Source organism: Carettochelys insculpta, chromosome 16 (genome assembly GCF_033958435.1).
Source record: "Carettochelys insculpta isolate YL-2023 chromosome 16, ASM3395843v1, whole genome shotgun sequence".
In the NCBI taxonomy this organism is placed as follows: Eukaryota; Metazoa; Chordata; order Testudines; family Carettochelyidae; genus Carettochelys; species Carettochelys insculpta.
Window position 1 is genome coordinate 36694521 of NC_134152.1, and position 21451 is coordinate 36715971.

Genomic DNA, 21451 nt, shown 5'->3' on the forward strand with positions numbered 1-21451 from the left:
AGAGATCAGCAAAGCGCAGGGAAAGGATATTTCACTGCCTGGAGCCTCTGCACAGCCAGAGCCTGTTGGGGTTTAATCTTTTTATCCCAGGCCTGGGAGCTCTGGCTCCGAGGTCCCAGCTGAGCCACTGACAGTCAGATCTGGGGCAAGTCCCTTGAGGCCCAATTGATTTGATCTCCCCCGGGGAGCTGAGCACTCTGCTGCCATTGCCATCAGCACAGGCTGTGCGCACTCAGCACCCCGGCAGTTGGCTTGTTAATGTACTGGAGCCTGAGTTTCCCACCCATAAGCTGGAGGGATGACCCTTAACGGGAAGCTGTGGCAAGTGACCAGCGCATAGCTCTGTGTCACGTTTGTCTCCATTAATCCCAGCACTTTGATTGCTGAGACAGAGGACCTGGTGCTAAACCTGGCTTCCGCGGGCCACCAGTGGGTGGGGAGGTGTAGCTCACCAGGGCGGGCGGGTCAGAAGAGCAGAACCTCCCTCTTCTCACTGCCTGCATCCTGCTCTCCCAGTACGCAAAGCTGGTGCTGTGCAGTTGTACTAATGGCAGGTGATACTCAGCAGTGGCAAGCCACATGCAGCAGGGCTGTAAGCGGGAACACCCACCAGACCCTGGCTGAGACTGCAGCCCCGTCAGGCCGAGATCTGGCCACTGCACAAGAGATGGGCCCTTCCTCCCAAGAAAGCTTACCCTGAATAGAGCCTGGGATGGCAATTACCCTCCCCTCACACAGGGGGCCCATTCGTTGTGCTGCATCCCAGGAGTGAGAGGAAAACAGCCGGAGAGACTCTCGGTATGGGGGCGAGCGCTCGCCACTCATGCTTGCCTGATTCCACCAGGGCCCCCTGCTGAAATTGTCCGGCCTTTGTGTCCTGTGCCTCTTAGGCAAGTGTGTCATGGGCCCTAAAGCCAAGAGAGCTGCTGCATTGCAGCGCTTGTGTCCCTGGGAAATTCAGCCTGACCCTGTCTGCCAAATTTCCTTCCCTCACTGTGTTGCTCACTGCCGGCCAGGCAGGAAAACAGGTGCCCAGACGACCCAGTCAGCTGTTTCCTGATTCCTTGCCCTTGTGGCTCAGCTGACTTCCTGTTCAGCTCCCCAGCTGCCCTCCCGTGCAGGCATGTGACCTGCTCACTTGTCTTTCCTGGTAGGTGTGGGACACCTGCACCACGTACAAGTGCCAAAAGACCTTGGAGGGTCACGATGGAATTGTTCTCGCGCTCTGCATTCAGGGGTGAGTGGAGTTTGTGCCACTGGAGGGGGCATTGGGAATTGCCACGCGGGACATATGATCTGTTCTTTCGCCTCATCCTGGAGCAGGGAGCCAGAGGTTCATTTCCTTCCCAATTCCAACATGCGCAGCTGCACCGGGGGCGTGGCTTGGGCACATGTGGGTCTGCGGCTTGTGGGGGGCCTCCCAGGGAGCACAATCCCAGAGCTCCCCTTTTACTGAGCCAGAGGAACAAATGGGCAAAGTCATTGGCCTGGAAGGCTCCTTCGCCCCCCATGGCTGCGCCAGCCCTGTCCATCCAGGATCTGGCTGGGGGTGGGGCCATCACGCTGGCTCCTTGCCTCTGAGCAGGCGGGAGTGGGGGCGAGACGCCCACTCCCGATCTCTGTATCAGGTGAGCAGAGCCCCCGGACAGGCTGGAATCCCAGGTCTGGCTCTGGCTCACTTACGCCCCTTCGCTTCCTTGTGTCCATACAGGAACAAGCTGTACAGTGGCTCCGCAGACTGCACCATCATTGTGAGTATCTGGGGCTGGCCTGGTCCCCGAGCACAAGAGCCTTTGAAAAGCAGCCCCTGCAGCGTCCCCTGGGCAGGAGTGGCCTAAGAAATGAGTCCCTGGTGTGTGGTGTCACCATGGCCCTTGGCTGAGTTCCCCCGGGGGATGCACTGGTCTGAGGTTTCTAAGATGGGCCGTGGGCACTTCCAAGCATCCCAGGCTTGACGTGATTCCCCGGTTCAGAGAAGGAGACGCCAGGGCATGGAACTGGCCCAGGGCTGCACCACGCACAGGTGACACCTGCCAGTCCAGCAGTAGCTCTTGGGAAGGCTCCATCCTGCCACCCGAGGTGCCTGGTCTCCCGCTCCTGAGGCCAGCCAGGCACTGAACCCTCGCCACCGCTGCCGGCTGCGTTAGTGCCTGGGATGAGTCCCCTGGAGCCCACGACCGGAGGAGGGGGCTGTGAGAGAGGTCAGGCCCTCGGCACAGATGCTGGGTCCCCAGCTGTTTTCCTGGAAGGGTGGGGCGGCAGTAGGGTCTCTCCAGGCCAGGTAGGTGAGGGGCGGTTGCCAGGGCTCCCTAACCGAGTCTCTCTCCATCGCTGAGGTCTGGGATATTCAAACCTTGCAGAAGGTGAACACCATCCGCGCACACGACAATCCCGTCTGCACGTTGGTCTCCTCGCACAACATGCTCTTCAGTGGCTCCCTCAAAGCCATTAAGGTAGAGGGCTGGGGGCCATTGGGGGAGGCGTCCTGCGGCGAGCTGGGTAGTGGTGCAGGCTGAGCGCCATGGGGAGACAGACGTGGGGGGTGGGCAGCTTATGTCCCTGCAGCCAAGAGGACAATAGCTGTCTAAGGGGCCTGGCTTGGTTTTCTTGACACCTAAAGCTCAGCGGCTGTGTGCAGTGGGTGTGTAGTTGTGCGAACTCACCTCCATGGGGGCTCATGTGCCACATGCTCAGACCGCCAGGAGGGAGCAGTGATTTCAGTGCCTCTCTTCTGGGGTGTCCCAACGGGCAAGCCCTTCAAAGGGGCTGGTTTCCAGAGGGCGCGTGGTCTGGAAAGTGGGGGCCGTTCGGAGTGTCTCTGGGGGCACCCCAGTCACTTTGGGGAGTCTTGGCGAGCTCTCCTGGGTTCTGTTTCCAGCTCTGCTCTCAAGTCACCGTGCGATCTTGGGCGACCTCCAAGCTGGGCTGTGCCCCACTTGCCCATCGGCTGGGGTGTCATGTGGCTAAGGTGCTCTGGGGCTGTCAGTCAAACAGCCTGGCTCTAGTAACCGGGTTCTTAAATAATAAACCTGCCCCAGGCGGGCCGGGTGAGTGGAGCAGAGAACTAGCACCTGCTTCCGAGCTGCTGGGACGTCCTCTCTGCTGCCCGGCCTCAGCACCGGTCCCCGTCGTTGCCCCTGGGGTTTGCGGCTGCTGCTGGAAGTGCTCAGCCCAGGATTCTGGGGACACTGGGTGGACGCTGTGTTGCAGCCACACTAGTGCCGGGCAGGGGAGTCTGGGCGGAAAACGTTCTTCCCCTGCAGTTGCTTCTGTTTAAACTTCTGGCCCCATGGCTCCCACTAGAGCCAGGGCCATGCGAACGGCAGCGCAACTGCACCTGTCGAGCGGCAGCTCCGCGGCTCTGCCCAGGGTCTGACAGCACCACTCTCCCCTCCTTGGGACCCTGCTGGGGTGGGTCTCGTGCAGGGAGCAGCCTGGGGGTGGGGCTAGCCATAGGTGCTTGCACTGGTCATTGTTCCCACCGGCTCGGCCCTGCTCATTGGCTCCCTGCCGAGCGCGCTGTGTGTGTGCCGGCCGCAGGTCTGGGACATCGTGGGCACTGAACTGAAGCTGAAGAAGGAGCTGACAGGTCTCAATCACTGGGTGCGAGCGCTTGTGGCTTCTCAGAACTATCTCTACAGTGGTTCTTACCAAACAATCAAGGTACGGGCCCCGATGGCGCACGTGTGAGTCGAGCACCTTCCAGCCTCCCTCACCGGCTTCGAGCCGGGCCAAGGCCAGGCAGCCAGGAGCCCTCTGCTGCGAGCGTTCCTGGCTGCGCTGTCTCGGCCACGCGGGTGTCAGCTCAGGCGACTGTGGCTGGCAGGTGCCCATCTTTGCAGTGGTGTTGGTGCCTGAGCGTGGCAGGTCCACGCTGCTGCTGCTGCCCCACGCCACTAGCTCGAAGGAGCGCTGCCAGGGCTGTGCTGCAGCTGCTGTGACAGCGTGGTCCGTTCTGCCCTGATACTGCTGCTGAGGAGGGGCAGGGACGGGGCTGCAGAATCCCCAGCAGTCTGCCTGTCGTTCCAGCTGGGCCGGTCTCTGCTGCGTCACTTAGCAGCTGGTGCCTGGGCCAATGTTGGGCACTGGGCCTGTGGTCTGTGGACCCCCTGGCTGCCCTCCTGCCCCCTGCACTTCTCGAGCGCAGGGCACCAGAGCCCCACGCATCCTACGTCTCCCCTCCCTACCCAGGTGCCCGGAGCCAGGAGCGGCCTGATTCGTGCTCCTGCCCTGCCCTGCTGTAGCCCCTGCTCCCCTCCTGTGACACTGGGGCCACCTCCCCTGTTCTTCCTGGGGCAGACCTAGGCTTGGGACTGGTGCAGCTGGGCCCAGCTCTGTCCTCTGCTGCCCGTCAGATGCTGGTGGTGGGAGTGAGATGTCCACCCTGGTGCCGCTCAGGCCTTGATTAGAACTCGGCTGAGAGCCTGGCCTAGGACAGAGCCGCTGGCCTCAGCCGAGGGGAGGCTGGGCTTGCTGTCCCTGAGGGGTGATGCTGACCAGGCTGGGCTGTTGCAGATCTGGGACATCCGGAACCTGGAGTGTGTCCACGTGCTGCAGACGTCTGGGGGCAGCGTGTACTCCATCGCCGTGACCAACCACCACATCGTGTGCGGCACCTACGAGAACCTCATCCACGTAAGAACGGGGGCTGTTGCCACGGACTCCCCAGCATCTCCCCTGCTGCTCTCCCAAGGGGCTGGCGCTGCTCCCCTAGGGCAGAGACGGATGGCGCCAGATTACCCTGGCTGTGGGCTTGCCCAGTCCCAAGGCTGCCCACAGCCCACCCGCAGTGCCAGGCTGGCCGGGTGCAGTTTGGGTCCCTGTGGTCCCGCTCTGCGTCCACCCCTTTGTCCTGTGGGCGTGGTGCTGGCATGGCTCTGAGCCCTTCTCTGCCGGCTCAGGTCTGGGACATCGAGTCCAAGGAGCAGGTGCGCACGCTGACCGGGCACGTGGGGACGGTGTACGCCCTGGCTGTCATCTCCACGCCTGACCAAACCAAAGTCTTCAGCGCCTCCTACGATCGGTCACTCAGGGTGCGTGGTGCTGTGGCCTTGCCAGGGACTGGGGGGTGGGGGAGACGCCTGCTGCTGAGGAGGAAGCAGCGCCGGGGGGCTGGTCGCATGTACACCCCGCCTGTTTCCTGGCCCGCCTGCAGGCCCAGGCTGTGCTGTGCATGAGGGAAGGAGGGGGCCCAGCAGCTGCTATGCTCACGTCCCAGCTGCTCGTGCCCCTCAACCCCTACCGCCGTGAAACAGGGCTGGGGTGGCCTGTGTGGCAGCCGCAGCCTCTTGGCATTTGCAGAGCCCTCGGGCGGCTCCTGACAAGCGGCTGCAGCGTGCGGCTGCTGCCCAGGGCTGGGACTAGTGATGCTGCGGGGCCGAGCGCCTCCCCGGGGGCTGCTACGATGGACCCGTCCGGCTTGGGGCGGGACAGGGGCTCCGGGAGCTGGGGTTAGTGCCTGAAGCACCGAGAGGCAGTCGGGCTGTGGGGCCGTCCCCAGACAGCCAGGACATTATGACCCACAGTAACCGGGTCTCGGCCTAGCCCGGGCTTGGCTCTGTAACTAACACGGGTTCTCAAAGGGCAAATGGGGGTAGTGATCTGCGGGTGGTGGGTCACACCCCAGGCCGGAGCCCCTGGGACCTCGCCTGGCTCAGCCTTGCATTCACCCATCCCTGCGTCTGCTGCCAGGTGTGGAGTATGGACAACATGATCTGCACGCAGACGCTGCTGCGGCACCAGGGCAGCGTGACCGCGCTGGCTGTCTCCAGGGGCCGCCTCTTCTCCGGCGCTGTGGACAGCACTGTTAAGGTGGGTCGAGCTTCCTGCCTGGGGCAGAACCCAGAGCCCTGCGGCCCGGCCTGGGCCAGTGGGAGGGATGCACATTACCCCACTCGCTGGGCCCTGCGGGCTGCACTGGGGGAAAGCAGCTGTTGACCGGGCCCTGCCCATACTGCAGGGGTGGGGGCCCCCTTCCCTCCTGGCTCACTGGGGCAGCAGAGGCAGGTGGGGAGCAGCACATCCCCCGGGATGCTGGGGGAGGCAGGAGCCAGCTGTGTTCCCTGGACCGACCTGGATCCCTGCTCACTCGTCCTTCCCTGCCCATAGGTCTGGACGTGCTAATGGCAGCAGCCGCGGCCGAGCTACCAAAACCTCCTTCCCCTCTGCTGGAGCGCTGACCCCCCCGCCCCCCCGCTCACAAGCACCACCTGCTGCCTTCCATTGGCAACTGCGCCCTCAGCATCCCTTGTCCCTCCGTCCCGCCCTCCCCTGGGGCCAACTTTGCCACCGGACGCCCACCATGTCCTGTGTAGACACAAGAAGGCCGTCCCGCTGCCAGGGTGAGGGGTTGCTGGCCGACGGGCCGTGCACAGCGCTGTTGTACTCTAGTAACACCACGGCAGAGCCGGCGGGACAGCACCACGCAGCTGCTTGCGGCAGAGCCAGCCAAGGGAGCAAAGAGCTGGGGCCACGGTTGCGCTGCAAAGGGGTAGAGCTGAGCTTCAGCCTGGGCCTCCACGGGGGCTCACATGCCTACCCAGCCGAGCGCCAGCTGCTGTCCAGCCCGGGGAGAGAATCTTCTTTGCAGAGCCAGGTACGATTGTCAATCATGTCACACGAGTGGGTCGCCCTCCCCGCAGCGAGGGGCTCCCAGTAAAGAGAAAAAGCCTGTCGCATTTTTACTCACCTTTTCTACGGTTTTTAAGCTTGTAATATAAATTGGATTATTTCTTCACTGACAATAAAAGTGGAAAGAGTCGTTCCAGGCCCGGGAGAGTTATGGTGGGTCGGGGTGGCAGACTCTCCAGGGGCGGGGTGGGGCACCTGCCTGTCCTTCCCGGGGCACGCACTCCCCCCCTCCGAGCACAGAGCAGGCGTGGGCAGCCACTGGGGGATGTTGACACCATGGCTGGACACCTGCTGCACTGCGATGGATCAGCCCCCAATGGCAGGGGTGGGGGGCGCAGGCTTTGGTGAGTTGGAAGCACACGGCATAGCTGGCTCCTAGTGCTACCCGCCATCCAGCAGGCTCTGCCCACCTGCAGAGTTCATTGATGCTTGGGGGCGGGTGGGACAGCACGTGGCGCCCTCCCAGCCCTGGCACTGCTCCTGGGTGTAAGCCCCCATTCCCTCTCACCCCAACCCCAACCTGCCTGGGCAAAGGCGGGGCAGAAAGCACCTGACCCCTGCACCAGCTGGCAGGAGGCGCTGGGGCTGCAGCTGAGTGGCAGGAAGGGAGCTCTGCAGCACCTCCAGGTGTACCAGGGCACTGGCGCCTGAGGCTGGCACGAGGGCTGGGCCCAGCCGAGAGTTCCTGTGCATGGGGGAAAGCCGCCACAGCACATGTCCCGGGACGGTTACCGGCTAACCCCTGAGCCAGGCCCCCAGCCGGGGCAGCACCACTCAGTGCCGGCCGCGCATCACACTCTTGCTAAGCCTTTAGAACAGCAGCTGTCACCCTGCGAGCAGCACTTCCCGTACATGGAGGCCGGGGGGAGGGGCTCTGTGCTCGCCTGGGCTGCGGTGTGAGCGGGGTGGCACCCGCCTGCCCCTTGGGCCTTTCCGCCCCTCCCTGCGCAGTTCAAGCAGGGTCTAGCTTAGCTTCCCAGCAGCCTGCTGGAGCCAGCACTGAGGGCCATGCTGTGACCTCAGCCTGGGCTGCCTTACCTGGTGCTGAAGGGAGGTACCGTCCCACACACCGACCCCCTGTGCATGCCAGCTGTGCCTAGCGGGCAGCTAGGGGCTGGTGCCCGGCCTCATTTGCCTTTTGCAAACAGTGGCAGTTTTCAGGGTGTGCCATCTTGCACCAGGCAGCAGCTGAGCTGGGGTTCTCTCAGCCTGGGTTCTCCAGCAGCCGGCAGGGCTGATTTAATTCGCCCACTATGTGCTGCCAATGCCCGTGTCAGTCCCGCTGGCCCCAGCTGTCTGGGCTCCTTGGCCACCGCTGCCCTGGGGCAAGAGGTACACCTGCTCCCTGATACCACAGCCACTGCTACCAGGGTTACAGCAAAGCAGCCGGTGCCCCGGCTGCCTGCCCCTGCACCTAGCCAGGCCTAGTGACACAAAAGCAGCACCCAGGGGGCATTTCTGACATTTATTGAGAGCCAATGGCAGGAAATGCAGTCAAGCATACCACTGCCACACGTCGGACAAAACTCACAGTCTGTCAGTCCAGCGCAGAGGACCAGAAGGACATAGCCACACACTGTACAGCCTGGTGCTTTAGGAATTGTCTGTAGCATGGAATTGGGGTTTGGGTGTTAAGTCCCACCACTTAAAAATAACATTTGTCTCTTTGACAAATTGAGGTTGATCCAGTTTTTTTTTTTTCCCTTTAAATATTTGTTGCCAGACTTTTTATAGGAGCAAACATCGTCAAAGCACCACGAGCCAGTTAATATTCAGACGAGTCATAAGAATATAGGTGGGACTGAAGCACAGGACAGCAGGGGGAAGCACCAAGATGCATAGCTTGAACAGAACGGGACTACAATACCGATTCCATAACTTAATCTTAAAAAATATATATATAATATATATATGTATAGATCCGTCACGTAGAACTTTATGGATTTTTTTTTTCTTTACAACAGATATTTTTTAGGCTTTTTTTTTTCGTAAACGAAATTTCAAAGTTGTGCCAAACACATCTGGATCAGCATACACAATGGGAGATGGGGGGGGGTGGGGGGGGGGAGAGAGAGAGAGAGAGACCAGTTTGTACTTCTCAGGGGGGAAAACAAAAACAAAAAAAAAACAATCACAAAAACATGTTGTTTTGAAATCACAAGCAAAATGCATTCATCAGAATTCAAGCAATAAACGAGACGCTAGATCCTGTTGATACATGAATATACCGCCGTGTAGTCTTGTGAATATGCACACGCACACACACACACACATTCACACGCATTTAAAAAAGAAAAAGAAAAAAAATCCCAACCCTGAAGACACCTAAGAAAAAAAGTAAAACAAGCTCCAGATCAGAGTAACAAAACCCTTCATGAAACAAGGCACATCCTTTGTGTTTCTTAAACTGTAAAAATAAAGGAAGAACACTGAATTCCAACAGAAAAACAAACCACAAGCGGTTTGCACAGACCTTCTAACGAGATTAAAAGGTATCTTATGCTTGTGCTACTCTTAATATGATCTTGCCACACAGACATAGAGCTTATTGTAATCTAATATTTTTTTCCTCACGCTAAAATCCAGTTCTCGTGAGTTTTAAAACATTTTATTATAGAACTGATAGTATTTTTAATATTTTAAATATATATTTGTTAAAGTTTATTCCTTTTTTAAACTTCTGGGGGTGGGGGGTGGAAATATCTGTCTTTCCCAATAAATTAATACTGCTTTACATAGCTTATCATTTCTTCATCCCTTATCACCCTCCACAGAGTTGTTCCCCAGCTGGGAACATCCACATCACCACAGCAAGGGACTGCCCTAAGTACAGGCCTCCTGCAGTCACACTCTCCATGGCGCCGCCGCATGCTTCTGCCTAGACCCTGGGTCCTCGCCCCAGGAGCTCAGTGCGTGTAGGAAAGCTACTGGAACAGGGAGTGTGCTAACAGCCCTCTGGGCCCATATGGCTTAAGCCAGAGGCAAAAGCGCTAAGCCCAGCAGCGGCTGTGACTGCCATTTGGGGTCCCGAGGAGCATTGTGTGACAAAGGTGCAGCTGTAGTGGGCTGTGAGAAGGGAGCTTGATGGCATGGGTAAGAAGCTCAGCCCAGCTCCTCACGGCTGGCCATGAGCCCAGGCCTACACGTCACAGCTACCTACCTGGGTACGGCTGCAGGCACGGCGGCCTGGGGCCTGGGACCTGGGGCCCTCGCAGCAGGGCCGTCAAGTGTTTGTTTGGCAAGAAGGCCCTGGCACCACAGCAGCTGCTGGCAAACGCTGGGCACTGAGCCCAGCAATGCTCCCCCAGCTGCTAGTTCTGGGCTGGGCATCACCCCTGCGTGAGGCTGGGCGGAGGGCGCCAGGTCACACAACAGGCAGCCCCTCAAGGCGTTGGCAGTCCAGGATTTCTCAGCCATGCCTGCTCCCCATCCCCTGCAGCACACCAGCCCTTGGGGACGGGAAAAGGGCCAGGCCCGTTGGAGGGGCTCCAGCAGATGGCATAGCTAATGGACCCACCCACCAGGGCAGGGATGCCGCCTCCCCTGCTTCAGCACCGCAGCCAACTGCTGCGGGGTTGGGTGTCTCGCCTTGGGGCTGCAGCAAACGGCACCGGGCAGCTGCTGCAGCCCCAACCCTCCAGGAACCGAACGGACGCTGGGTGACCCCGGCTGGAGCATGGGCTTTGCGGCCAGGCGCGCCCCAGGGAGCCCGCATGGCAGGTGAGGTACAGCCTTTGAGTTGGGTTAGCCCCGCTGCCTGGCACTTCAATCCGCACGCGGCCCTGGGAGACTTAACGGCACACCTTACCCACCGCTGCGGGACTCTTACGGCTGCAGCTGGCCCGGGGCAAGCAGGCTACGCGTGCGCCTGGCTGCTTGTTGTTGGCCCATGGATGGGAGGGCGCGATGAACACCACGCTCGCCCTCTGGCCAAGGCCTGGTGTTCTGGCAGGGCTGAACCGTGAGCAGCTGACGATGGGCTGTGGGTTGTACGCGGGGAGCTCGCCGGGGTCATGCGCTCTCCCATAAGCTGGCCGCAGGGCTGGGGCAGAGGGCGCCCATGGTACTTGGGTGCGGGGGGGGGGGGGGGGAGGGGGCTGCTGGCACCCCTGCAGGAGGGACTGGGATGTGGAAGTGGCGCTGTTCCCTGCGCACTCTGCACTGGGGCAGTTGCTCCACCCAGCAAGGCCCCCCCGTGGGAGGTGGGGCAGCACTGGAGCAGAGAGGCCAGCTCAGCCACATGGGCCTCCTGGATTGTGCTTGTAAGGGGGTGCCTGCCCCAGTGCTGCAGCCCCACTCCCCCATGCAGCACCCCCAGCTGCACTGGCCATGGCAGGCGCCTGCAGTGCGTGGGCCGACCAGGCTCCAGCCACCTGTGGGACAGCACCAGTGTCAGAGGGCGCCGCCTGCTCTGAGTCGGATGCTACTGCCCCCCCCCCCCCCCACTGGCATACGTCCCAGCACCACCCCCACCCCTGCGCTGCCCCCACTAGGAACCGCGGCCCCGACATCAGCGTGGCTGTGCGGGGGCGGGGGCGGGGGCTGGGCAGGGCTCAAGGCCGCTGTGGCTGCTGCAGGGCTGTTGATGGGGCCAGAGCAGTGACCCACGGCGTACTGATGCCTCAGCCCTGCGTGGGAGAGCCAGGCTCTGACAACCACGAGCCTGGCCCGGCCGGCCCTCAGGCACCTGAACAAGCCCCGCGGCTCCTGCCGTACACCCCGCCCCCCGCCCAGCCCTCCAGCAGCACCTGCAGGACGATCCCCCACATAACTGTAGGGCCCCTTCTGGCTGCCAACCCCACGGCTCACACCCTGTACGGCTCAGCTCACTGTCCCGCAGGGCGAGCCCCAGGCTGCCCCCCAGCCAATTCCCTGCAGCTGGGAACACTACGCTGGGGGGCGGGGCCTAGCGCCTGCCGCCATCATTCCATGGTGGCTGCCCTCTGAGGCCCCCAGCCCGCCGCCAGGGTCTCCCCAGAGCGTGGCCAGCGAGCCCGAGCCCGAGCCCGAGCCCGGCACTGTCACTGTCACTGCAGCAGGGGCCAGGCCTTGAGGGCTGCCGCGCCCTAGTCTTTGGCAGCCACGCGGCGAAAGGAGCCAGGGGATGGTGCTGTGCTCAGATTTCCAACAGCCCTTTGTGTGCAGTGAACACCCCCCCCGGGCCGGCACCAGGGGCTGCCCCTGCAAGGAATGGGGCCCTGGGGCGGGGAGGGTGAGGGTCTGTATTTTTCTGTCAGAAAGCAGGAGTGTCTGGAGCGTGCAGCGCGAGCACGCCGGCGCAGGGCAGGCTGCCGCAGCACGAGGCCGCCCCACAGAACCGGAACACACCAAACAACAAAACGAAAGCAAGCGCTACGCGGTCAAACCCGCCTCGGCACCAGCACAACGGCTCACGGTCACAGCGGCTCAGCACCAGGCACGGACGGACAGACGGACGAACAAACGAACACCTTCCGAAGCAAACAAAGCATGCAGCGCAGGCGCCCCGGCGGGCGAGCCCCCGCCCCGGCCCGGCCCCCCACGCCCCGCAGCAGCGGCCGGGGGCGAGGGAGCGCACCCAGCGGCACAGGAGAGCGTGGCAGTGCTCGGGCGAGAGCCGACAGCAACACGACGGCACCAGACGGAGTCTGACCAAACCCAACGGGGAGGAGAGCGGACGGACCAATACTGATTCGGGCCACAAGGAGCTACACGCAGGCCTGGCCCCCGGGGGGCGTCCCCGGAGCGAGAGGCCGATCGGTGCAAACGACACCGGCGGCGGTTCGGCTGGACGGGCCCCTGGAGCAGCCCCGCTCGCGCTGGGGTTTGGCCTGCGGCGGCGAGTCGGGGGACAAGCCCCACCCCACGGTCCCTCGGCCTGGCCGCTGGGGTTCGACGCCAGCACGGGCGCCCGGAGCTACGCGGGCAAGGAAAGAGCGTAGCGGGGCGCCGGGTGTTCTGCCGCCGGCCGCGCGCACGCCCCTGAGGTAATCGTTTCGTCTTTGTGCAAACCCCGAAGGCTGGGCTGCTCGCCGAGGGCGGCCAGGCTGGGCGAGGGGTGGGAGGGGGGCCGGGAGTCAGCGGATCGTTGTGCCCTTGTCCCCACGGTAAGTCCTGAGGTTAGCTGGGGTTCTCCTGGGGCATCACTCCAACATGGCGTCCAGCTGGTCGGCCAGGTCGTCGAACATGCTGCCGATGTCGTCCAGAATGCTGCCTGTGCTCTTGGCTTCCGTGGCCGAGCTGCGGGGGAGAGCGGGGCTGTGAGCAGCACGGGGGGCAGGGCCCTCAGCGCCAGAGCCCCACGGCCCTCAGAGCCCACCAAGCCCTTCCTTCCCCCCACTCCCTGGCCTGGCCAGGTAACGTCACTCCTGCCCCCAGGGGTACCGTTCTACTCCCCAGCCTTCGGGCTCTGGCCCACGCCCCCACGGCTGTCCCCCTCCTCGGCTCCTCCATACGCCCCCCTCCAGCCCCCCCAAGCACTGAGCCTCCTGTGGGGGGGACAAGGCTCTGGAGCCAGGAGGCAGAGCTGGGCTCGGTGTCTCCCCACGCCAGAGCAGCTCAGCCCCCCCACCAGGCTCCCCTCACTCTGCCCTGTGGGGCTGGCGGGGAGGGGGACATGGAGCGGCCCTGGACGCGTTGTCCTTCACGAGCGGAAAGGTGGGGTGGTAACCAGGCAGGAGCATTTGCATGCATTGGCGCACACCCGCAAGGGACCCGGCCCTGTTCCCAGGAGTCCTGTCCTGTCCCGGCTGGCATGGCGGGTTTCCCAGCTGTACCGGTATAGCCCAGTATAACTGCACCAGCGCAGCTAAGCCCCTGCAGCGATCCTGTGCAGCCCGCCCTGCTCCAACACCCGGGTCTGTCGCTATTAGCCCCCTTCCCGCTGTGCCACTGCCAAGCCCACCGGGCCGAGGGCCAGGCCCACCACCGTGAGGGACCGTAGCTAGGCTGACCAAGTGCGGGCCTCCCAGGGACTGGACGTCCCCCCCGCCCAGGCCGCACGTCATGCTCCCTGTTCTTAGGGACAGACGCTTGTGGCACGGCTGGGACCTGGCCGAGCGCCACTGGGCGCCAGAGGGTCACTGTGCAGCTGCCGGCCAGGCTCTGCCCTGCTGAACAGGACCACCCGACCGGCAGGCCGCTCACATCCTGGTGACGCCGGCTGCCGAGGAGCACAGCCCCCCGCCCCCCCACCTCCACAGCAGCACCAGAAGCCTGCAGCACGAGGGGCACCAGCCCTTGCACTCCCCGACTCCCTCCCTAATGGCCCTGCCAAGCTCTCGGCCCCGACCCAGCCCCGCTGCGGGGAGCCCCGAGGATTAGCGCCCCGCCCGAAGGAGGTGCAGCCCCGCGCCCGGGCGCGCGAGCGGGAACAGGGTCCTTACTCTGCTGCCCCCCCGTCCTCCTGTTTGATCTTCTCCTCCACGGCCTGCAGGGCGGCCGCCAGCGAGGCGCTGGTCTCCTCCAGCTTCTGCTGCGCCGCCTCGGGGCTGGCGCTCTCCACGGAGGGCCCGGCGATGGAGGAGCGCGGCGGCTTGACGGGCACCTGCTGGGGCTGCCCGCCGGGCGAGAGGGGCTTGGCGGGGCTGGAGCAGAGCGAAGGCGGTGTGCTTGAAGGCTTGATCGTGGGGGTGAGCTGTTTGGCGGGTGACGGGGTGGGCGTGGAGCCCGCGCTCACCGACTGGAGGGCAGCGTGGGGCTTGGGGGGCTTGGGGGCTGTTGGGGGTGGGGGGGGCTTGGGAGACACCGGGGGTGGGGTGCCATGGACCCGCTTCACCTCTGCAGGAGAGAAGAGAGGAGAAGGGCTGTGAGGGTCACTGCAATTGCTGAGAACATGGGGGGGCTGGCTCAGGAGAGGGGTTAGTCCTGCCCTGGGGGAGGGGCTGGATCGGGGAAGGGGTCAGTCCTGCCCTGGGGGAGGGGCTGGATCGGGGGAGGGGGCCACCCTGCACTGGGGGGCGGGAGCTGGATCAGGGGAGGGGGGGTCAGCCCTGCCCCGGGGGGCGCTGGGTGCAGGAGGGGTCAGCCCTGCCCTGGGTGGCGGGGGGTTACCCCTTTGGAAGGCTTCCCCACAGGCAGTAGGCAAGCCAGGAATAGACCCAGGAGTCCTGACCCCCCCACCCCATCCCCAGCCCCCCACCCTCCCCACCCCTCACTTAACAGCAGCCCATACAGAACCAGCCACCTCTCGGGCTAATGAATTTTTCATCCCATTCAGCTAAAGCTGCTGGCACCCAGCACCCACTCCAGCAGGGGCTGGCAGGGCTGCTACAGGCCCCAGGACCCCACACCCTGGGGCACAGGCACCGGGGGTGAGGGCACGTTCCACAGAGCTCCTAAACCCCCACGGCTGGCCAACGGTAGCTCAGCCACACACACGTCAAACCTTTAAACCCTTCCCCCCGGCCAGGGCAGGGCTCGCGCCCAACGGGCCAGGAGACGGGACTGCCAGCCAGCCCTGCCTGAGCAAGAGCCAGATCCTGCCCAGCAGAGCCACAGAGACAGCACCCTGGCCCCCAGCTCCCGGCCCATGCAGCCTCCTCCCCTCTGCTGACGAGCTGGTGCTCCCGCATGTGGGACCAGGCCGGCGAGGGACTGGCACTCCCGGCTCCTCTGCCCCCTGGGGCACTCGCTGCCCTCACGGGAGCACGTCGGCGTCCGGACAGGCAGGAGTCGGGCCGGATGCGGCCGGTTAGGAGCTCCAGGGCTGGGCCAGCAGCCGACCCGCTGCCCGCCCACCCAAATGGAGAGGGGGGCAGCAGCTGGCAGGGCGAGGGGGCTGGGAGCTCACCGGGGCAGGGGCAGGAGCTCACATGTGGGCCCCTCACAGCGCTACTGCAGTCCAAGCCACACAGCCAGGGCCAGGCTGGATGGGAGCTCAGCCCTCACGCACACGCACACGCACACGCACACGCACACGCACACCCCGGTGTGCTCCCTGCACGCAGGCTCTGTGGCCATGCGTGAGCGGGGAGGGCGTGAGAGGCTCCGCTCTGCAGCGGGGGAGTGGCAGAGACGCTGCAGCCAGCCGGCACAGACAGGCTTTGCCCGGTGCCAGCTGTGAGGACCCCCCGCCCAGCCATGCGGGGCAGCGCTGGGAGACCCGGCAGCAGAGGAGCAGGGCTGCCGAGCTCCTGCCGCCCAAGCCAAAGGGGGTTGTGCCTGACGCCAGAAATCTCCCTCTGCACTGAGCCCCCTTGGGGCAGCCACGAGGCAGGGCTCTGCCTGGAGCAGGGGGACCCCGCCTCTTCCCGCATGCCAGACACCAGCCACCTACCTGGGCTGCCGGGGCTGGGGATCGGTGCCTTTTTGGTGGTGGGTGTGGGTGGCCCAGGGACCTTCTGTGCTTGTGGGGTTAACACGGGCTTGGGAGAGACGGGCGGCTTGACGGGCTTCCTGGGCTCCCCTCCGGCAGCCGGGGGGGCGTGCTCCAGCCCGTTGTGCCTGTCGCCGGCAGGGGGGCCCTGCGGGGGGGGCGGGGGGGGCTCTGCGCCGCTCAGCTCCGACGCCGGCCTCCGTTTGACGGTGCCGGTGCCGTTCTGGTAGACAGAGAGGGCGGCCGGCTCCAGCCCCTGCTCCTTGTCCTTGGCCTTGGGCCGGCGCTTGACCGTGTCCGACTCGGTCAGGATGAACTTGACGCTGTCCTGCTGGCTCTGCTTGGCCCTGATTCTCCTCTTGAGCGTCGCGCTGGCCTCCACCTTGGCCAGGTCCCCGTGCCGGTGGGCAGGCGACAGCCCCTCCCCGGCCTCGCCCTTGGCCAGCCCCATCTGCCGGGGCCGCTGCTTGATGGTGAGGTTCCCCTCCTCGGCGAAGGGGATGTTCTCAGAGGAGCTGTTCTGGGGGGAGCCCCCATGCTCCGCCCGCAGCCGCTCCCCTGGGCCGCCGTCCTGGCCCTTGTCGCCGCGGACGCTGTCGGAACGCTCCCTGCGGGCGGCTGCGATCAGGCCGGTCACGGGGCCGCTGATGGTTCTGCGCCGGTTCACCACCTCCCCGTCCAGGCCAATGGCGTCTTTGTGCTTGACGGTGGCCAGGACGGTGGCCACGCGCGACTGCTCTAAGCTGGCCTGGTGCATGGCCGTTGCCGGGTGCAGGTAGTAGCCTTCGGGGCCCTTCCCACCGCCTCCGCCGGCGGCAGGCTTCTGCAGGGCCAGGGCCCGGGCGCCCCCGCCGATGGAGGACATTTCCAGCATGGCGGCAATGCTCCTGACACTGCCCGCACTGCCCGTGTCCACGCTGCCCCCCAGGTCGCTGGCGCGCCGCTGCTCCCGGTAACTCTCCTGCGCCTCCTCCTCCTCCTCCTCCCCGCCGGGCAGCTCCCCGTCGCCCTCCTTGGTCAGGTCGTCGGCCATGTTGGTGCTGGAGATGGCGGAGCTGGAGCGCTTGGGGGGCGGTGGGGGCGGCCCCTTCTTCTTGGGCCTGACGGCGAAGGACTGGCTCCGGTTGACGTTCTTGTCGCTGCCCGACTGCGCCCGCACCGAATGGCTCCTGCCCACCCGCCGCTGCACTGTGGCATAGGGCCCAGCGTCCGGCACCAGCAGCTCGTCCCGCTCCTGCTCGCTGTCGGACACGGCGTAGCGGTTCAGGCTATGTGCCCGCTTCTTCGGCCGGCCGCTCTCCTCCTCGGCGTCCCCGCTTTGCGGCGGCAGGCACAGGACGGGCACCGAGACAGGCAGGACGGGGACACCCTGCGCCACAGGGCCCGGCGGGGGCCCAGCCAGGCCCTCGCCCTCCATGGGCTGCGGCATGACATAGGCAAAGCCCCGGTGGGTGGGGGACTGAGGCAGGGACCGTGGCGACATGGGGCGGTCGGCCTGCTGCAGGAGCTGCGGTGTGGGCTTGACCTTGGCTGTGGCATGGGGCCCGATGAGCGCCTGGGGCGAGGACGGCCGCGGCTTGGTGGGCGTCTGCGGAGGGGTGAAACGTCCACTGCCCGGGGGGAATGACTGCCTTGGCTTGCCTGGCACAGGGGGCACGCTGGCTCTCTTGACGGGATGGCCATGCCGCACGGGCCGGACCTCCTTGGGCAGGCTGGGGGGCCCCTCCTTCCCCTCCTCTGCCAGGTACTCCTGGCTCTTGGACACGGCACCGCCCGGCCCCTTCGGCCCATCCCCCAGCAGCTCCTGGGAGCTGCTTATGTGCTTGGCCCGGCTGGTCAGGCTGTTCTCATGCACGTGCCTGGAGGGGGGGCCCCGGTAGCTGGCCCCGTCCCGGAGGTGCGCCACATGGTTGGCCTGCTTCTCCTGTCCCTCGGGCGCCTCGCCCGTGCCCGTCAGGGCCACCTGCAGCTCGTTGCTCAGCTCGCTGTCCTGGAAGGTGGTCATCTTGGGAGACTGGCACTCGGCGCTCTCCGGCGGGGGGGACTCGATGGCCAGCATGTCCAGCGGCTGCGGCACCTTCTTCTTCAGGGTCCCCGACTCGTACCTGACGTACTCGGCCTTCTGGAGCTCGGCCAGCTTCTTCACCGCCAGCATCAGCTTCTTCTGGTGGCCTGGCGGGACAGAGGGCAGAGGTGAGCGTCAGCCAGCGAGCACCACTCGTCCCGCCCGCGGACCTCGTCATGCTCGCTGCCCGGGACGGCCCAGCCAACCGCGCCCAGCCCGGACCGAGCTCCTCCCACATCGCCCGGCGCCAGCCTGTCCCCGCAGGACCCTGCGCTGCCAGTGCGAGGTCAGGGACCCTGCAGGCAGGGAGAGGGGAGAACCGGGCTGCTGCCCCTGCTTCCCACGCGCACTCACGAGTCGCAACCTGGTCGCTAAAGCCCTGCAGTGGATTTGAGGGCCCCGCCAACAGCCGAGCTGGCATTGGCTGTACCAGCTCTGGTGCTGCTTGTTCCGCAGACAGGCCTGGTCCTCCCGCTTCCCAGTCCCGGTCAGGGCCCGTTTCTACCGCAGGAGGGGAGGGGGCAGGGTGCCTGACCCGTGCCCCCTTTCTGCCAGGACCACACAGGCTGCCCCACGAGCTCCTGCAAGGTCTGGTTCTTCCTGGTGGGAATGATTGCTCAGCGCCCAGTGGCTTGGCAAGCGAAAGCCTGAGAGCTTCCAGTGCAAAGTAACAACCCCCTGACTGAAGCAACAGGCAGTTCTGGCGGGCAGGGAAGCAGCCGACCACAGGGGCCCTTGCCAGGAGCCCTGCCAGAAGGCGGCGAGACTGCTGGGTTTTCTAGCTCCCGGCTGGGCTCTCAACCTCTGGGAGCTCCCAGGCACATGGGGATGCGCTCTGAGCACCATACACTGCTGTGTCCTGCTCTCTTGGCACAACCCTCTCCCACTGTGAGAGGTCCCTGGCCTCCCTCCTGTCCCGCACACCCCCTCCAGTTGTCCTGCCTTGCTCAGATGGTTCTCCTGTAGCCAGTCTCCTCCCCACCAGGGTACAGTGCCTAGCCATCTGCCCAGGGCCGGCCAGGACCACTCTGTGCTCACCACACAGGGCATCAGCTGTTTGTCTCCAGAACTTGCAGCTCCCAGCACGAGTATTTCAAAAACCCAGAGACTGACTGAGGGACTTAACGCCACATCAACTTTCCTGACCAGCCAGCGGCCCGGCCTCTCTGCGCTGCCGGGCTTCATGCCGCCTTTTCCAGCCGAGAACGCGCCTCTTCCCTTGCAGGTTGCTCCACTACTTAACCACCCTGACTGCTCAACCTGTGTGCCTTGTTTCTAAAGGGAACGTACTGGCTCTGCTTCTGGCTTTCTCTGCTAAATTAAGCGGCCCTTTAGCAGCTGGAATCTCATCCCTGTGAGAGATCCTGTAATCGATTACAGCCTGCTCATCCCTCTGACGTGCGAAACAGCTCGCGCGTGGTCTGAGTCGCTCCCCATCCAGCGTTCCCACCACCCCACCAATCACTTCTGTGGCTTTTTTCTGCCTCGTCACCAATCGGTCAACATCCTTCCAAAAGCAGGGATGCCGGATCCTCCGCATGCCAGGATCAGTCCCACAAAGGCAGCACATGGGGTGAAATCACCTCCCTGCTCCCGTGTTTCTGTAACCAGTTCACAGCCCCCCATTTTGCCCTCACACGGTGCGGCTTGCGTGTTAATCTAGGCGCCACCAGCGTAGTCTGGGCTGTGTCGACATAGGGAAGTGGAGCCACATGGCCGGGGTGGTGTAAATATGCGGCTTCGCGGCTTGGGGCCAGATTACTTCAGGTGCCACTTCACTGCCTCCAGTTACGCTCATGGTGACCTGGGATGTTGGCCGAGTCAACAGGGCGCGTGTGGTAACCAACATCCCAGGGAGTCTGTCAGTCTTCCACCCTCCACAGCAGTGGACCCGATTCTCAACACACCCCGGAGGCCCATCACCCCCCGGCTGCAGCAGGCATTCTTGTTCCGTCCGGGCCCCTCGCTGACCCGGAGGGCTGACAGCTCTGGCTAGACACCATATGCCGAAATGTACCCCAAGTGGGCAGCTGCTACTTGTCACTGCAGCTGGTCCCCGGTTCATGGCAGGGATAGCACGCGCCGTGAGCGAGGCAGGATGTCTGGAGACAGTCCTGGGAAGGATGCCGAAGCTAGGGAATGTCCCCACGTGGCCAAGCAGCAAAGTACCAGGAGCCCTGTGTCTGCTCTGACAGCCCGGTCATCCTTTGGACCCCGTAAGCATGCACCAAGGTACAGAGCATAGCACGAGTGGAAAAGGAGAGGCTTCGGAGCACCTTGGGGTGCCACCATGTCCCCCCAGCCTCGCTTCCGGCAGGAAAATCCCCTCCACCCCTCAGGGCGCCCTTCCATCCACAGCAGCGCTGCCCTGTCACAGGCCCCCTCAGGCCAAGCCAGTGCCTGTAGAGAGCGTCCCTGCGCCAAAGGCTTGGGCCAAGCGGAGGCCTAGGACAGGGTAGCCAGCAGGGTGCGGCAAGCCCAGCAGGAGCCCAGGGTCAGAACTAGAACAGGCCAGAGGTGGGGCTGTGCTCCAGCTCCAGGGGCCTGGGCAGAGCTGGGCAGTGCTGCCTGCAGGATGCTGAGCGCAGGCAGCTGAGCCGAGGGGCCGCGGCAGTGCCCAGGGCAGGACGTTAATGTCCCCTTACAGGCGGCAGCAGAACGGCCTCAGCGCCGGCACCATGCTGAAGCTGTCGGTGCTCACGGGCGGCACCGCTGTCTCCTCCAGGCCGGGAGGGCGTGCTGAGGACCCCGCCCCCCCGCCGTGCCAAGCCCAGGCCCTGCCTTACCCAGCTTGGTGATCCCGATCTCCTGCAGGTCCTCCCAGGTGATGTCCGTGATGAAGTCGATGTTCTCGTAGCCGTTCTCCACCAGGACTTTGTAGTACTGGGCCAGGCCGATCATGGAGAGCCAGAGAGCTAGGTTGGCCTATGGGGGACAGGAGGCAAAGGGAGAATGGTGCTTCACCCTGATCCGGCTCCTTTTAAAGGGACAGCACGTGGGAAACCCCTCAGCCCTGGCCTGGTATTAACCACCCCATCTCCTGGGCTTCCTGCAGCCGAGAGCTCTGTCATCCAGCCAATGGCAATCCTGCTCCCGGGGCCCGAGTCCCCTCTGCGCCAGCACAACGTGGCGGCATCCAGGGCTGCTGCTGCCTTGCCGTGCTGGGAACCAGGCCCGAGTGGTGAACTGGGCCCCTGGCCTCACATGATAGGTGCACGTCCGCAGCCAATGGGTCCTGGCTAGCCCAGCTCCCTGCATGCTCCCAGCCCATGGAATGGACAGCATGGCCAGCGAGGGGCTTTCTTCTGACTCTGCCTGGACCCCACCGTTGCCCCTCGCTCCAGCTTTGGGAGCCCCTGGACGGTTCTGCCCCTTCACTTGGAGACAGCTGAGCCCCTGGGCTGCCCCTCCATGGGTACCCCCATCAACCCAGAGCCATTTTCCCTGCATTTCTCTGGGCT

General features: G+C 64.2%; 2 protein-coding genes across 6 annotated transcripts in view; one reads left to right on the top strand and one right to left on the bottom strand.

Moving 5' to 3' along the window:
• The window catches only part of TRAF7 (TNF receptor associated factor 7), a 34290-nt gene extending 27530 nt beyond the window's left edge, over positions 1-6760 (top strand). For all 4 annotated transcript variants that reach the window (XM_075010744.1, XM_075010746.1, XM_075010747.1 and 1 more), the window contains 8 exons: positions 1155-1237; positions 1712-1751; positions 2337-2453; positions 3541-3663; positions 4516-4635; positions 4902-5033; positions 5692-5811; positions 6109-6760. In XM_075010744.1, the coding sequence (XP_074866845.1) occupies positions 1155-1237; positions 1712-1751; positions 2337-2453; positions 3541-3663; positions 4516-4635; positions 4902-5033; positions 5692-5811; positions 6109-6123 (750 nt within the window). In that variant the 3' untranslated portion in view covers positions 6124-6760. The remainder of the gene's footprint in view (positions 1-1154; positions 1238-1711; positions 1752-2336; positions 2454-3540; positions 3664-4515; positions 4636-4901; positions 5034-5691; positions 5812-6108) is intronic.
• Positions 6761-12334: 5574 nt separating this feature from the next.
• Positions 12335-21451, bottom strand: part of CASKIN1 (CASK interacting protein 1) — a 135173-nt gene continuing 126056 nt past the window's right edge. For both annotated transcript variants that reach the window (XM_075010727.1, XM_075010726.1), the window contains 4 exons: positions 20777-20915; positions 15887-18097; positions 13995-14388; positions 12335-12849 (listed from right to left, as the gene is read on the bottom strand). In XM_075010727.1, the coding sequence (XP_074866828.1) occupies positions 12753-12849; positions 13995-14388; positions 15887-18097; positions 20777-20915 (2841 nt within the window). In that variant the 3' untranslated portion in view covers positions 12335-12752. The remainder of the gene's footprint in view (positions 12850-13994; positions 14389-15886; positions 18098-20776; positions 20916-21451) is intronic.